We start from the raw sequence: 17,072 nt of genomic DNA, 5'->3' as shown, positions 1-17,072 counted from the left end.
AGATTTGTTTAGAGAAAACTACTAAAATCTTCCTAAGAGAAATTAAAATAAAACAAAGTATATTATGCCCACTGATCAAGACACTGAAAGAAAAGGTCAGGATTTCCACATTCTGTAATCATCAATAAAAGGAAAAGTTATTGTTCAAAGTTCTATAGCAATGCATAGGACACAAAATGGCTAACGACACTTGGTGGAGGACAAAGATGGAGGACTGGACTCTGGAAGTTCACTATCGTCCTACAACATGGTGGTAAGCACCACAACATGGAGTCACCTTAGGACAGGACACACGCCAGTGAAATCAAAGCAAGGCCACAGGCAGCACTACAAAGGCTCTACGAAAAGGCACAGAAAAAAGTGGACGCCCTCAAGGAAAAAATGGAAAAAGCAAACAAAGACCCATGGCTCCAACAGCTTGCAAGACGCAACCCAAAATGAACCACAATACCAAGTGTAAACTGCTCAGTTTTAAAGCCTATGGCTGGACCCCGGACTCTGTCCTGCACATTGTAGAAGCTCCCCAGGCCCCCAAGGACTTTCCACCATTTACCAGAAGCAGATGCTCAGGGTCAAGTATGGGGGTAACCTGTGCAGAGCAAAGCCCTCAGAGAGAAAAACTGGTGCCCAGGACTTCCGGCCTCAGGGCGCCATGCCCTGCCCGAGCTCTCGGCAAATATGAAAGAAACATTTAGACCGTGCGCCTCGTGAGGGCCATGAGAAACATCAGAGTCCTAACTAAATGGGGCAACCACAGACAGGCCTCATGAGCACTTATATCCGTGGAAACCCCACCAGAGGAGAACTCACCGTGTACCCGAAGACCTCTCCATTTCCAGTTCAGCCAGGAGAACTTGCGTTCAGGATGCTGAGCTGGCCAGAGTGAAGATGAAAAGCAAAGGAAGAAACGAAGAAAGTTCTGAGGGGCGGGGCGAGTCCACGCACCAGAAATGTATCCACTGGTTGGGCACAATGTTCTGGACTGAAGCAGGGAGGAACCGTGGGCAGAAGCAATGTGGCTCAGGCCGTGGAGGGGAGGGGCTTGGGGCTATGCGGGGGCGCAGGCCTCAAGCTCTACACCCAGCATAGTGTGCAGCTCAGCAGATCTCTAAAAGAAGACCTGGAGATGGGGGGGGGTCCTCTCGAGCCATCACACACTCTATGGGAACCATGATTTTTGTCCCCTCTTCCCACCTCCTAGGCAGGTGACTCTCAATTCCATGTGGTCTGGAACATCCTCCAGGGGGCTGGGGTTTGGACAAGGCAGGTCTCCCCACTTCTCCATCCTCAACAAGGAGTGCAGATGCACCTCACAGTGGCTGAATGGGGCAATGGACAGCAGTCACGAGGTGACTGCAAAGAAGACACCTCGGCTCTCTCTTTCAGACCCTGAGAAACCCACAATACTCCCAGGGAGCTGTCTACTTTGCTCACACCATAGAGAACTGATCCAGTGGCCCAAGAGGCACCAGGGAGGATGCTCCTCCTAGAAGGATCTGGAAGGGCCGGTTCCAGAGAGCCGTGGCTCCTGTGTCCAAGTTCTTCGGGTGAGGGCTCTGCTCCAGCCTGTCTGTCTCACCACCCACTGCAAGCCGGGCGGCCCCTTGCTCGCCCCCAGAGAGCACCCAGCCCTCCCTTCCATCCCCACAGGGCTTCTGAGGGGCCACTTGTCTCTCTGTTTCCTTCTCAGGAGAGGGCGCTGAACAGGCCGAGGCTGAGTCCAGGGGAGTTGCAGACACGCAGCCAAGACAGTGAGGCCCCTGCTCTCCCAGGAATCTTGTTCAATGAGGTTGAAATAAATGCCGGCGTGCCTTACAGGGTTTTGGCTTCGTATATTTCCTTGATACTCCACACTGACATCAATTTAAGAGATGTTGGGGATGATGTCTCCGTGATGGACGTGGGGCAGCTTGGAAAGGAGAGCAAGTATCTTATCAAAACTCCAAGGGCATCATGTTCACCGCTGGAGACAATGATGCTCCCTCCAAGGAAGGCCATTTTTGCAATGCAGTCTCCAGTCAACAGTTTTTCCTGTCAACTGACGCTCTGACCCCCAAACTTCCATACAACCAGGAAGAGAACCCTGCAGGTCTGCCCCCTTGGAGCCTAAGCCAGCCTCATACCTGAGAATTTTTGAGCAGAGTTTATGAAGAGCTGGGAGAGGGGCACATACACCAGGAATCTTTGGAGCCTGTAATGGCCCTTTAGACGTTGTGCTCATAAACAGCAAACACCCACTTCCCCATAACAAGACTGACCAAGAACAACCTTGACTCACTACACAAGGTGACCCTCCAGATGATGACGGTGTCTGGCTTCCGATGGGGACCCTGACAGACACTGTAACATAGTATCCCAGGGAAGGCTGCAAGGGAGGGTGCAGCACAACTCGTCTTTTACCCCGAGACAGAGGAGTCTCTGCAGGTTTACTGAACTATGAAATGCATTTTATACAGAAGAACGTAAACACGATCCCGAACACCACAAATTCCCCTCCCCTTTTAAATCATACAATCTCCTATTGCTTCACCTAATGGAGTGTCACGATGGTTGGCCAGGGCCAGCTGTGAGAAACCACTGTCCTTCCGTGCAGACAGGAGGAGGCCCCTTCTTGTTGAGAGAGGGTGGTCTTGGTGTGGCAGTTAGTGTACAGGCAGAGAGCATTCCAAGCCCCAAGCCCTTTTCCTCTATTTCTGTAGGACAGCAAATTTGTTATATCACACAGGGCCACCTGCGCAGGGATAGCACTCCCCCAGTGGGCTGGGTCCTCTGCCATCAGAGTTTCCTGAAGAAAACATGCATGTCAGGCTGATGGGAGGACTTCCTCCACAGAGGTCTTCTCTTCCCAGGTGACGCTCCCTTGTGTCAGGCTGACAAAAAAGTAACTAACACGGGTCCCAACTGGCTGGCAAGGTGAGCTCTATGTCATCTTTTCCAGACCTAGCCGAACCTCACCTGTGGGGCTTGCAGGGCTCGACCTCACCAACCAAAGAGGATCAGAGGTTTTAATGCCCGGGAGATGAGCAATCTCCCCAGTAGTTATGCCTACTCAGTTTGTAAACCTGTTGATGTGAATTGTGAAGGTGTGAAGGTGTGTATGTGCACTCACTCGCGCATGTGTGTCTATGTGTGTGTGTGTGTGTGTGTGTGTGTGTGTGTGTGAGTGAGTGAGTGTCTGAGGGTCTGTGTGTCTGTGTGTCATTAAGCAGTGAATGTGTATTGAAATATTTGGTGAAATTTGACTCCACTAAGGAGCTGCACTAGAAACCCAGAAGCAGAGGTGGGATAGAGGCAGCTGGACTGACCCATGTGGAATTTCCCATCAGCTCCTCTTCCCAGACACGCACCCTTTCTTCCCAACATCTTCCAAGCTGACTCTAATCACGGCCATAGAACTCTGCCACTGCCCACAAGGTGCTACTACTATATGCAGCACTGCGTTTTGTTTTCCAAATAATGTGCCTGTGCTGCTGATCTCGACTCTTGCTAAAATCACCTATCACGGTCCTTCTAGGCCAACGATTTCCAACAGTTATGACACCTTTGACGTTGCATACCAAATATCCTGCACATCATATATTACATTATGACTCATAACAGTCGCAAAATTACTGTCATCAAGTAGCAACGAAACAACTTTATGGTTGGGGGTCACCACAACCTGAGGAGCTGTACTAAAGAGCCTCAGCATTGGGACGGTTGACAACCATTGTTCTAGACCGTGATGGCCTCTCTCCGGCCTCCCACTCTACAGAAACCCAGAGTCCCAGCTTCACAGGACGAGATACTTTCCTCTAACCCTCCCCCACACTCTCACAAGTGACTCTCTGTTCTCTCACCACTATCGCCGCTATTCTCCTAGCCTCTTCTTAGGGCTCGGTGCTTTTAGAGTTTTACCCTGGGTTCTCACTGCTGTGTAGATACGTTCCCCCAGCTTTCTCAAAGAAAACATCAAAATAATATTTGTATGTATGTAGGGTTTACAAGTGTGGGAAGTATGGGAAACTTTGTGAAGGGACTCCCATCCTCAAGCTAAACAGCACATCAGTCACCCTCAAGAGTCACCATCATTGTGTGGTGAAAGCATTTAAGATCTTCCACCATGCACATTTCCAGTAGGCACTGCAGTCTTACAAACTTATGTGTTGTACATGCATGTTTGATAGATTCAAATGGGCAATTTTGTATCACATGGGAAGCAAAAGTAGACTGTTGATACATTTAAATTAGTTACATACAGATAACCAGGCCTATCCATCATGTACTTCATGTATCACATGCAGCACATACACAACCTATAGCTACACATACTACAAAGCAGGATCACCAAGGTATACATTCTATCATTATAATAGAAAGTATGTTTGTGCCCTTAGGCTGACACTTATACTGGCATCTCCTTTAGGCTGTCACTTATAGGGCACCTTCGCATTTATCATCCCTACCCACCCCCGCAGGTTGCTGGCAACCACCCTTGTATGTAATCCTTTTCTTAAGAAAGCAGGCGGAACATTATTTGTCATTTTTCTCTTGTCTCTCTGTACCCATGATCTTGTAAAGAAGAGTCAACTGACCCCCAGGCCTGCCAAGACTTCTGTCGGTCTGTGACTAAATGATGCCTCATTTTGTGTGTACATATGTCTGTGTGTAGAGAGGAGTACTTTTGTACAGATGATGTGGGTTGTACCGCAGTCTTTGCACTTGGTAAGTAAACATTCACACAGTTAGCTATATTCCAAGCCATTTTAAAGCAGAAGACATGTAACTGTATCTCACTGATTTGTACAATGTTTGACTTAAGCTCATTCTGTAGCACAGGCAAGTCATCAACTTGTTTTCCTTGTGGCTCAGCCTGCCAAGTGCCTGTAATTGTAGGTTTTGTCCCCAGATCCAGCTATATTCCTGCTCTATTTATCCACTAGGAGGCATTTAGATTATGTCCCTAGGAGAGGTACTCTAAGTGATGCTTCAGGCAATGTGGGAATGCAGATATTTTTTGGAGTGACTGATTTTTAGCTCTTTGGGGCACACTACCAGTATAGGTACAGCTAAAATGCACAGTAGTTCTGATTTTAATGTTAGGAGACTCATGCGTGGTGTTTTCAATAGTTGCTGTACCAACTCACACTTTAACAAAATTGTACAAGGGTAACTTTGCTCCTTCTTGGCCCCGTTTCCCATCTCTGAGAGTAAGCCAAACACAAAAGGTGAGACGACCTGTGACTGAATTTGATTCACATCCTCCACACGATTATTGCCAATCACCATTGTCTATATGTACACCATGTGTACATCTCCTTTTCAACAGTGCCTACTCGGGTCTTAGTCCATTTGCAAACATGGGTATCCATGGGCTTCCATTGCTATTGAGTTCTGTGCCTTTCTTGTATTTTTAGATATGTGTTGCTGCTTTACGCCTACATGACGTCCTGATAATAGTGGCAGTACCTAGAGGGCAGAGACCTAGCACTGAGGAGAAATCTGTGCTGGCTACATGTTTGTTTGAGAGACAGTCTGGACTTTTCACCTCAGCTGAAATCCCACGGTTCTCCAGCCATCAACACTTGCTGCTGCAGTGAAAACCTTTATTTAGAAGAGCAGGCCTGTAGAGGCAGCTTCTCCATAACAGTGCCAGTCCGTGGAGAATCTGGCCTGCCACCCATATCTCTCCAGTCCCGCACAGTATTCTCTCCCTCATGCCCATTCTCAGGCCACTTCTGTTATGCTTTCTCTCCTGGGTTTGGGTGGCAGTCAGACAAACATTCATGAGGATGTGAGGACAGTAGATTCAGGTTTTCCTAACAGTGAGTCGGGGTTGGAGGTATGTTTGGGGACTTTGGTTGGTTTGACTTCACTTTGTTGTCTTGAGATTCGGGATGTTTTTGAGATATATTATCACTATTTCCAGCATGGTGGCTGTGGTGGTGTGAATGAGTATGGCCTCCACAGACTCACGCATTTCAATACCTGGTTCCAGTTGGTGGGACTGTTTGGGAAAGATTAGGCGGGATGGCCTTGGTGGAGTAGCGGTAACAGTGCTATTGAACTTTGAAGTTTCAAAAGCCCACATCCTACCAGGGTGCTGACTCTGGCTCTCTCTGCATCCTAGTTAATGTCTCCACTTGTAAGCTCACAGCTACCACTCCATCAGCATGCTTCCCTGCCTGCTGCCTGCTGGGACCATGGCTATCGCCCCGATACCATGATCCCTACCATGATGATGATGAACCAACCCATGAAATTGACAACAAAAACCCAACAGAATGCTTCTTTCTTTCATAAGTTGATTAGGTCATGATGTCTCCTCACAACAATAGATAACTAAGACAGTGACCTGAAACTCAGTATGTATCCCATGCTGAACTCAAACTCACAATACTCCAGACTCAGTCTCCTTTAACAGACAGGCAGGCATGTGTCAACATATCAGTTTATGTGAATCAATTATACTGTGTGGATTATTCTGTCTATACCTGAGAGGAAGTAGGTGTGGAGCATAGTTACTGATGGGGGGCAGTCTGCCATGGGCCCCGGCACTTGCGTAGCATTTGGGGCTGGCACAAACTCATTAAGATACCTGATACGATTCTGAGGAGAAATCCCCGAAGCCCCATTGATGCTTTATTCTATTTTCCCATCCTCATATGGTTATTATGAGCATGAGAGGAACTGCCATTATGTTACCCCGATTGGAAATCGTACAAAGAAATTGAAGGAACAGATAGCACACAGAAGCATGAGGCTGAGAGCAACAGAGTCTTCAGTTAAGCCACCGAGAAGAAACACATTGGAGCACACTAGGAACTCTGATGGCAGAAGAGAAGAGATGAACAAACAAATGAACAAAAAGGAACGAGCCAAAATGGAAGAGTCAACCCAGAATTTGAACATGCCAGATATAAAAATGAAATGTTCATCTCAAAAGGAGCAGGAGTGCCATGCCACCAGTCAAATGGAAACAACATAAAAATCAGTTGCCTGGCCCTTATTAGAAACTGAGAAATGCTACAAACTGTAATAATTCCAGCTGGAAAATATGCTGCCACCAGATGGCCAGCCCTGTGCACTGGTTCAGATGTCCTTGGAAACAACATTCAACAGGGACCCCTCTACTTTAAAATGCTTACCTACCGGGAACCCCCCCACATGCTTTCTCCTCCTACTACAGATCAAAATCACTGATTGACTGTGTTGCTATATGCTGGTATCCTCAGCAATACGGAGGTTGAGGTACAAAGGATTACGAGTTCAGGACCAGCCTGGGTTAGATAAGGTGACACTCTCCACAAAAGCTACAACAAAACATGCAGTTGCTTCAGATATCAAGGTTTTGGGTCTCAGATGCCATGACCTCATGGAAGATCATGTTCCAGCAAGCTTTGCTCCTGTTCTACTGCATGCTAGGCCAGGGCATCCTCGAGGTAAGGGCCATGGAGAGTTCCTGGGCATGCTTCCCTTTTTCAAGACTCACAGCTAGGTATGACTTTTCTGCCAGATGTGGTTAGTAAAGATTTTTCTCCCATTCTGCATGGTGGATACAGTGGGTCAACTACTCTCTTTGCTGTTGATATCATTTGCTAAACAAGCACAGGTCTTTCAGAAACTCCTTGTCTGTGATGATCTCTGCCTCTAGCATTATCTGACTTTCAGGTATTACATTCAGGTTAGTCATTCTGTTGCCATGAATTTCTCCCCAGAGTGATGTGGAGATCTACCTGCATTCTTCTGCACTTGGAGTGTAGCATTATAAGTGACTCAAGTCACAAGGACAAATCTTGCATGTCTTCTCACAGTTGAGGAGCCTAAGTTATATGTAGATACATAAAATAATGAATGTGTGAGTAACATTGAAGTTGAAGTAAAACAATGTAGAAAGGACCGAGGGGCATGCCATAACTGGGAAAATAACAGAAGGGAGAGTAAGGGGGTTGTGTGTTCAGGGTGCTTCCTCACATACTTGAATGACACTGTCTGCATCAAGTTCGGTTCTATACAATTAATAAACAGCAGTTATAAAATAAATTGCATAATAGCATGCTGAGTACATTAATGAGAAAAAGATTTTCAGTTCAAGGCTTCAGGGTCTCTGTGAGACATTTCCTGCCTCTGTGATTCCCTCTGGAGGCTCTTGGCTACCACCAATTCTTGCAAGAGAAACCTGGAGTTTGGTTATAAAAATCTTAGTGGACCTGGGGCTTTAGTCTTGGAGAGCTTATGGGTCATTTCAAAGACCAGGAAGAGCCTCCTTGTCTGTTTGCTGAAATTGTGAGCATGGGGATGGAGCTGGAAACTGCAAAGTTGTAACGACACGTGAGTGTGTTTGCCTTTTAGCAAACATGATGTTAACGATGCAAAAACCACCCTTTCCCTACTGTAGTATCACCCCTTATATAATCATCACTAGAGGATTCTAAACAGTCTGGAACACCACTTTCAATAAGTCATTTATTCATTGACCTTGGTGTATTGTGCTGGGTATAAATTCTTGATTAGAATGGCTTTGGGGGAGAAAAGAGGAAAGGACAGGAAATAGATATACAAGTCAGTGATGCAAGCCAAGGTTAAAGGGATGAGGAAAATGTATCAAGCGCTTGGCCAGCAAGTACTTATCTACAGAAGGGGCGGTGGAAAACTGGGCCAGGGACACAGGGATGGAATTTCACAGAGGGGCACTTCCTGAGCCTTCACAAAGACCATGAGATTAAGGGGTTTGCCTATCACTGACACTAACTCCTTTCATACCCCAAATGCCCATTGCACTCCTGGAAGACTCTGAATGTCTCTGCACCCTGCTGTGGCTCAGACGGGACCTTACTCTAAGGGGACGACTGTCCCACTAGAGACCCTCCTGTGCAATGGAGAGGGTGGGTTCCTAACTTCGTAGGTTAGATGGCTGTATCTTCCTTCCTTCTCCATGATGAGCAAACTCAACAACATGTGGATGCTGTTTTCCCTCCAATGTGCTTGATCGCTGCCCACAGAAGGCCAGTGACCGAGGTCTCTGTTGTTCACTGCTGAATCAAATAAACACAGAACTGGGCAGGCTGTGCTGGACCATACCAGGAGGATATGTCGAAGTCTCCCTGTCTCAGGGATCACAAATATAGTGCTGGACCCACTGTATCCATACAAAGCTCCCAACTGGCGCTTGGTGAAACTCAGCAAATATCAAAACAGCTGATGAAGGTCTTCCTGACGAGGACTATCTCTGCTTAATACATTGTGTTTTCTAATCACCAACCTACTCACCTCCATCTCCCTCTTCGTATAAATCCCTCTCCTCATCTTAGTTTCAAAGCAAGGCCTGTAGCCCAGGCTGGCACAGACATCACTACCATATCATTGAGCTTCTTAACCTAATGCCACCACCTTCTTTTTTTTCTTTATTTTATTTTATTTTATTTTCCAGTTTAAATTTAGATAAGAAACAAGGTTGCTTCACAAGTCAGTTACAGGTCCTTCTCCCTTTCCCTCCCCTCCTCCCGTGCCCTCCCCCAACTACCCCCCCCGTTATCCCCTCATTCCCCCAGGGAGGGTGAGGCCCTCCATGGGGTGTCCATAGTCTGTCATTTCATATAGGGCAGGGCCTAGACCCTTCCCCAAGAGTTCAGGGTGAGAGTGCACCTCACATTGTTCTATGGGAGTCCAAAGTCCGTGTGTATACTTGGGATGAGTCCTGGGATTATAGATATTTGTGACCACAAACTGAGTCTCTTATAGCAGTGACCTTGTTGTCTCCATTCCTGACCCATGAAGAGAACCGTAGCCTATGAGTCACTTCCCCAGGGTGCTCAAGGACCACTTGCCCCTCTGTTTTCCTGTGCAGCAGAAATGCTCAGAAGCTTAGAGACCAACAGTACCACAGACATGACTCACAGGTGGTGACCAAGGTCTGACTGTTCCTCCCAGTTCCTGACTTTCCACATTTCCCATTGGTAAGCACACTTCAGTGGCTGGCTTTATATATGTTGTTACTCCTTGGTGAATGGTTTGTGTTTCGGTGAATGTGAAAGTAAGTGACTCTGAGTCATAAAGTACAGCATAGTACTGCTTTCAAGTATTTCATTGACAGAGGTTGTCTCCATCATGGACTGAGGGACAACTGCAGTGCTGAACAAGAGGTCTATGCGGCGAAGGTTGTGAAGATGGGTCATACAGAGTCACAACATCCCGGACATCAGATGTAGGGCTTACAGGGCAGTGGTGACTTCTATTCTGACAACAACTGCAGCCCCTCCCGACAGACTTCCATCACCATAAGGCATCCCTCATCACCTCCACTTGTTTAGGTCACAGTGGGTCACCCTGCCTGATTCCGTGTTTGGGGAGAATTCAATAATAAAAAATTACAGGAGAGTTTTGGTTGTGAGCCTAGCCTTTAATGGCTAAGCCATCTCTCCTGGGTTTGACATGTGAAGCAAAGTTGTTTCTAATTTAAATTAAATTATTAAGTATAATTAAAAAAATTTACAGTAGAGCATGATCCCCGTCTGGGTCCACGTGCTGAGAAAATGCACAGCATCCGCACTACTGACACAAAAATGATTGGATCTTGGCTCAGGCTGTGATTAGAGGTTCCGGCTCCCAAGGTACTGGGAATCATGCCAAAGGAAATTGTTGGGCTTATGGAACTGCCTTCAGTTGAACATGCCCCTCACTGTGATGCCTTAGGCTCTGGAATGAAGTGTGCAGAGGCCACGGGGAGCTCTACTTGGTCTTATGCTTTCCATTTTTAGAATATTTTCCACTGCAACCCCTCAAATCCTCAGAAAACCACACAGAATAACTCTAGGTTGCTGAAAGCTCTTCTGCTTTCCCCAGAATTGTCACTAAGTACCGGGCAGCGTTCAGTGTTTGCCGATCTATATTCCAATGTGTTTCTTCCTTGAGAAGGTCCCCCACCACCTGTCCTCACTGCATATTCCAAGTAAGTGCAGAAACATGTGTGGTTAGCACATTTCTAGAATAGCCCTCAGTGACATCCCTCCTTACAATAACTCGTGCCCGTATAAATGGGACCAACCCAATGCCTTGCATCTAGCCAACAGAAATTGGAAAATATGTCATTTCTACCCAAGGGCAGGCTATCACAACACTAAAGCGTCCATCCCGCAGGCCAGGTTCCTGTCTCCATCACTAATTGCACATGGTCCTGTTGAGATGGACAGCTGGCAAGTAATATATCTCACAAACAGGAACAGGCTGAGGATCTCATGCTCATTAGGAACTGGATCCTGCCAACCACTGGTTCACCTTCAATCAAGCCTGTAAGACAGAGACACAGTCCCCATGCAACTGACGCCTTGAGTGCAACTAGGTGTCAGAAAGGCTGACATGTGGAGGACCCAGACACGTCACGTGGGATCCCTGATCCATCAAACTCTGGGAGGAAATCAGTGTATTCTGTTGGGCTGGTATATCTGGTGTGATTTGCTACATATCAGTCATGAACCCTGAAGACACCAAGACCACCTGGGGGCTGGGACTGTGCACAAGGGACAGAAGGCATGAGACAGACTAGGAGAGTTTCTTGTGACCCAGGATGTACATGGTGTGCACACCTTTCACTCAGACTTGGGTTCAAGTCCCAGGTTTTTGTGTGACTCACCTGTGTGACTTTGAATACATCACTTGATGGTCCTGGTCTGAGTGAGTGCTTCTGTGAACTTGACTGACAGTGCCCTTGCAAGACTGATCAACGTACACACCTATTCAAAGAGCTAATGTGACAGGGTCTGGGATCTTCTAGGCACTTAAGGAAATAGGAGGCTGTATGTTTCTGGTGGTGACCTGGTACCCAACATCCACATCTCAGAAGCTCTCCCAAGGCATCGGGAGGCTTCTGGTGCAGAAAAGGAAACTGCAGGCAAAAGATCTCTGCAGCAGGTAGCACGGACGCCTTTGTTCTCCTAGAAGGGGGCACGTCAGACAGGATACACTTCCAAACAATTCTACTGTGAGCAAGAGAGTGGGAGCCTTGCCAGGACACAGAAAGAGCCCATATGGCTTGGACAGGGGGCCAGATGTGTTCTTTCTGAAGCCTGCATGCCCCTTGCCTCTCCTGTATTCTCTCTCTCTCTCATTCCTCCTGAAATCTCCCTGCCCTTCTTGACTTCCTGTCTCAGGGGCCTGACTCCACAATTCTGCCTCTTGTCATGAATTTCAAATGAGGTGGGAAGCTTGTCCTTCCTTCTGCAGCCAGGCTGGTGAACCAGCTAAGTACTATGGATATCATAGTTATATGGCTCCTTCATGCTCCCCCGGGCATAGAGGATGTGACATGGGCATTGGCACTTCGGTAGCCACTCAGATGGGCACAGCTTTGTCCTTTCCACCATGACCTAGACATGGTTCATTAAGAAAGCCTAACATATGCATTGCGGGATACATTGCTAAGGAGCCTTGTGGAGGCTTCTCTTTCCATCAGGCATTTCCAAATGACATGATTGCTTAAGAGTCTTTGTCTCTCATTCCACGCACCATCCATCTATCTTACTTCCCCAGGATTCTCCACAGTGGTCTTGCCTCCCTCCCCTCAGAGTTCCTCCAATTCTCCTCCCATGGAGCCTACTTCCCTCTAGACCCACCACTCCCCTACAAAGTCTATCACTTGCTTTCTGGGTCTGCTATGCTCAAAAGTAACTACAGGCCAAAGATCTTCCCAGCACATAGCACAAAAGCTATTGTTCTCCCGGATGGGAGCAGATCTGTGTGGATACTTTTGCGAGGAATTCTGGCGTGGATGGAGGAGCCTTATCAAAGGAGAATGAGGCCATGACGCAGATGCACAGGACACAACGTTTCTCTATCTCCCCCTGGAAGCCTCTCTTCTTCCCTCCCATGCCTTTACTGCGTGCTCTCCCCTTCCTCCACAATCTCCCTCCTGCTCCCTTCTTTCTTCCCAGCCCACTCCAGATTTGAGAACTCTCTCTGCTTCTGCTCTGCTTGTGAGTGCGTGTAAATGTGCACAGCCCACTCACACACAATGTACTCATCTCCACCAAAGCTGCTGCACACTGAACTGTGACCTCTGGCAGGGACACTGCCATAATTGCCCATTTTCAGACTCCACTATAGGGAAGAGCTTTGCCTTGCTGATTGGGAAACAAGCAGTCTCTGTCTTGGGGCACCTTGCACTGACCAAATGTAGTGATAATCATGCATCCAGTAAACTCCTCAGCTCCTAGATTCTCCTCTGGAACAACGGTGCACATTTTCCCTTTGATTGGCCCCAACAGGAAGCCCAGACTCCACCAGAGGAGGAGATGGACATTCCCGAGTGCAGGTGGAGTGCAAATTCTGAAGGATTTGGGGCATTCCACAAACGAATCCGGGCTGACCAAATGAACATGGGCTGCTATGTTGTATAGAGTATGGGACAGAGAGGGGGCGGGGAGGAAGAGAAATACTGCCACCTGTGTTTGGGAAGCATAGGCCCAAGGCATAAGGCTCCTAAGTCTCCCATTATTTTTAGCCCTTCAGGACACTGCTCAAAGTAGGACCTTGGTGGGAGAGTGCCACCCTCCCACCCATAAAATGGCTAGATGGCTATGCAGAAGGCATGACTGGACCTAGCAAAATCCCAGGAAGCAATGACAGGATATAATGGAGTGGGGCTTCCTAATAAGCAGCCTTCATCTCTCTGTCCCTCCCGAGCACACAGGAAAAGCCAGACATGGAATCACCCTGCCCCACCCACCAGAGCCTGAGGTCCCAGCTACAACACATGGTTGACTTGGAAGAAGGCTTTTGCTGCCCTACCTGACTGAAACAACCCTCCTGCATTCTCCTTTTCACAGTGGACAATTCACAGTCCCTTCGTTTCTGGACCCTGTCTGTTGCTAGGAGTCTCGATTCATATGTGACTGCTAGTCACATTCATAGTGCTCTCATGTGACTCCCTTGCCAGTGATACCTTCCCTCTCTGTGGCCTTGAAGAAGTTGTTACAGCATCCAGTGCTGCCATTCCCCATTATGTCTACAGTGCAAACTTTCAATGAGAGATCTCTGAAATTCTGCAAGCGTGCACATTCTCTGATCCCAAATATTAGGTGACTAGGACACTGCAGTCAGGCTGCAAGGTTCCTAAGGCCATTGCTGTCACGGGAGTCTGTCTCTGATGATCCCTCCTCCATTGGTCCACATGCTAAGACATTACCTGTCACCCTGACTTGGTCCTCTCTTCAAGTCCAAGATGTATTCATAGATACAATGTGCGTGGACAGAGTAGCAGCGGCCAGACCAGGTCCTCAGGATATCATCACCATAGCAGCCACAAGACAGGCCTCCAAACTCCAGACCATCCCTGATCATGTCCTGCCAGTTTCTTAAGGACCAAACACTGGGGCAGTCCAACTGTTGACCAAGCACCCTCGTCCTGAACACCCATAGCCCCAGAGTTCAGTGTCTCTATGACACATGAGACTGTCCTTCGCTACCTCCTGGTAGCCATGTTTAAATCCTGCAAATACAGTGTAGAGAAAAAGGTAGTGGCCTGTCTGCAGTTTCAAAGACCAGCTGCCTGGTCTTGTTCCTTCAGAGCTCTTCCTTCCCCCGCATCCCCACTGCACCCCTGTCGTCACTCATGCCAGAGAACTACTACTCTGGAAATCATCCCTGACTCCATGACAGTCTCCAAGGCTGAAGAGTTTCCTGACAGCTAGCAATCTCATGGTCCATGAACTTCTTCCATCCCTGTCTGCCCTCCTCGTGCCTTTCCTGATCTCACTCCGGTACAGGTCCCGGAGGTCAGCTCTGAGCACTGCCAGCCTGGGATGACCCACACGCCCTGGGACTTCAGTTTGAATTAACGAGGCATTTTCTCAATACATCTCAATACGTCAAAATCTAAGTGGCAAAGTTTAAGGGGACAACAATAGCAAAATTAAGGCTGAAGATAATGAATAACAAGGTGGTATTCATAAAGTCACAGCCCCTCCTTGGAGATGCATTCACAAGTGGTTGTTTAAATGTATGTGTAGTGTACCCTCCAAATTGTTTCCATATTTCTCTTCTAGAGAACTGGTCTCTGGAACAAGCACATGAAAAGGTGAGATCTGTAAAGAGCCAGGACCAGCCCCTTACATCTGGACATAAAGAAGGCTGGCACATTTGCATGTTAGGAACGCCAGGCAATGGTGCATAGATTTCTGTGAGATGACAGGTAAATTCACCTGTTCTTCAAGGAAAATGAGGAAAACCAAATGTGTTACTCTCTCTGAAATATGGACCTATTTTATGACAAGAAAAGAGATTTGTGTATCCATGGGGCACAGGGATGTATGTGAATACCTGTTTGCAGAATTCTTCAAGACACATACCCACTGATGGTAAGAGGAGTGGTGACTGTGGAAGCTGCTATTCTTCAGTCTGGCACTGTTCCTACAGTCTTTGGTGAGACTACACCCAAGGATGATGTACATAAGCAAGCGTAATTTCAAACAAGTGACATTGCCGTGGGTCCTAAGAAACGGACCCGGTACCGCTGTAATGATCAAAGGCTTCCCACCCTTTCAGAACTCAGGAAGCTCCTCTCCAGCCAGGAAGCTCTAGTGGGATCCACCTATGCACGTAATACTTCCCACATATTATTACCTGTAGTTTATCCAGGTGTGTATCAGGGCTGACAGGATCCTGCTGACCCCTCTTCTGTGTAAGAGACACTCCAACTGAAAGTTTCAACATTCTCTCTCTTCCCTCTACCCTTCTCCATGTCCCAAGCTGATAAAGCCGAAGCTACCATAAAAACACTTTATTCTTTTCATGTGTCATGTTTCCTTTCAGGGAAATTTCAGACATGCAGTAAGGACTTCTGTATATGAAGCAACCCCACATTGGGAGACTCTCTGTAACATGACCCACGCCCTCCCACCCACTTCCTCTCCTTGAAGAACTATGGTACCCTTCAAAGCAGGTGCGCGGAGACAGCTTTAATTTTCCCATGGGTTTCAAAGGAAAAAAATAAACAGCCATGCTGGTCAGGATTATCTTCCTCACCCTGCACTGGTTTCTCAAGGAGTAAGCTGCCTGGTGATCCATACGAACACAGGACTCATTTTTTAGAGAGAAGCATAGTTGGGCATATCATTCTGCTCCGTAGACAGTCATAAGAAATACCCGAGACAAGATGATTAGAACAACAGAAATTTATTTTTCTCATTGTCCTGCAGACTGACCAGCTCAAGACCAAAGTGCTTCCCAGCTTGGTTTCTGCCGAGAGATTCATGCTGGTGAGTTTATATGGTCACATGACATCTCCATCAGGCATCCGTGTGTGCCTAGAGCAAGTCCTCTGGTGTCTCTTCACATGAGGACATCCTCTTAAGTCAGCTTCCCACCTACGATCAACTTCCTCCTTAATTCCACACTAAAGGTTCCAAACCCAGCCAGCTCTTGGGTAGGACTTCGACAACAAAACAATTGTGAGGGGGCTTATTAGTCCAAGGCAGACAGAAAAGTGCCTTGTGGATGACACTGACCCGCTCTTTCTGATCTATGCTGTCGAATGATGGACACATGCATATTGCCTTAAGACAGTGTCAGATACTGCTGCCCCTCGACCTGCTTAAGCAGCTAACTGCCCCATTCCGTTGCTGGTAAGGGAGAGGAAGCACAGCCCTACCCACAGGAGTCAGTCCCTCATGCATCACTGCAGATGTCAGAACCTCCCAGCCAGGCCCTGGGCACATCCTAAAGCAACTGACAGTACAAAATCTTGGCAAGGGCCTTTAGCTTAGGACTGGGAACCTCATTCAGAAGCTGCATCATAGAGGGCTCAGGAGCTCTCCCTGAGACAGTTCCCATGTCTCCTTCTGCCCCCAGGTGGTAGCTCAGGAGAGCAACACGTGCAGGCAAGGAAACCAGGAGTACTTTCATGGCTGCAGGTCCAAAAGCCAGCATTCTCTTTATTAGCATAGAGGTGTTTGCAGGACTTGGAAGAAGCACTGACTCATCAGTTCACGTTCCTTGAATAAATATGGATGTTGAGAAAATGACACAGAGCTAGGAAGCCTTTGTTTCTATTCCTCACCACTGAGGTCAGCGAATTAAGCCCAGATTGTTGCTTACATTTA

The 17,072-nt window shown here is 47.5% G+C and overlaps 1 protein-coding gene across 4 annotated transcripts in view; it reads right to left on the bottom strand.

Annotated features, from left to right (window-relative positions):
* The window catches only part of LOC101839497 (doublesex- and mab-3-related transcription factor C1), a 40,923-nt gene that overhangs the window by 15,526 nt on the left and 8,325 nt on the right, over nt 1-17,072 (bottom strand). The window contains exon 1 of one of the 4 annotated variants that reach the window (XR_005876784.1): nt 811-1,150. The exons of 1 other annotated variant lie outside the window; for it this stretch is intronic. Coding sequence is in view for 2 of the 3 variants with exons in the window: in XM_040744281.1 (XP_040600215.1) it covers nt 811-833 (23 nt within the window). In the remaining variant the exon portion in view is untranslated. Of the gene's footprint in view, nt 1-810; nt 1,151-17,072 lie in introns of those variants that run through there. 2 more of the 4 variants (XM_040744281.1, XM_040744280.1) reach the window with 2 other exon arrangements.

The sequence above is a fragment of the Mesocricetus auratus genome, unplaced genomic scaffold, assembly GCF_017639785.1.
Source record: "Mesocricetus auratus isolate SY011 unplaced genomic scaffold, BCM_Maur_2.0 Super-Scaffold_100003, whole genome shotgun sequence".
NCBI lineage: Eukaryota > Metazoa > Chordata > Mammalia > Rodentia > Cricetidae > Mesocricetus > Mesocricetus auratus.
This window is presented reverse-complemented; position numbering and strand designations above follow the sequence as displayed.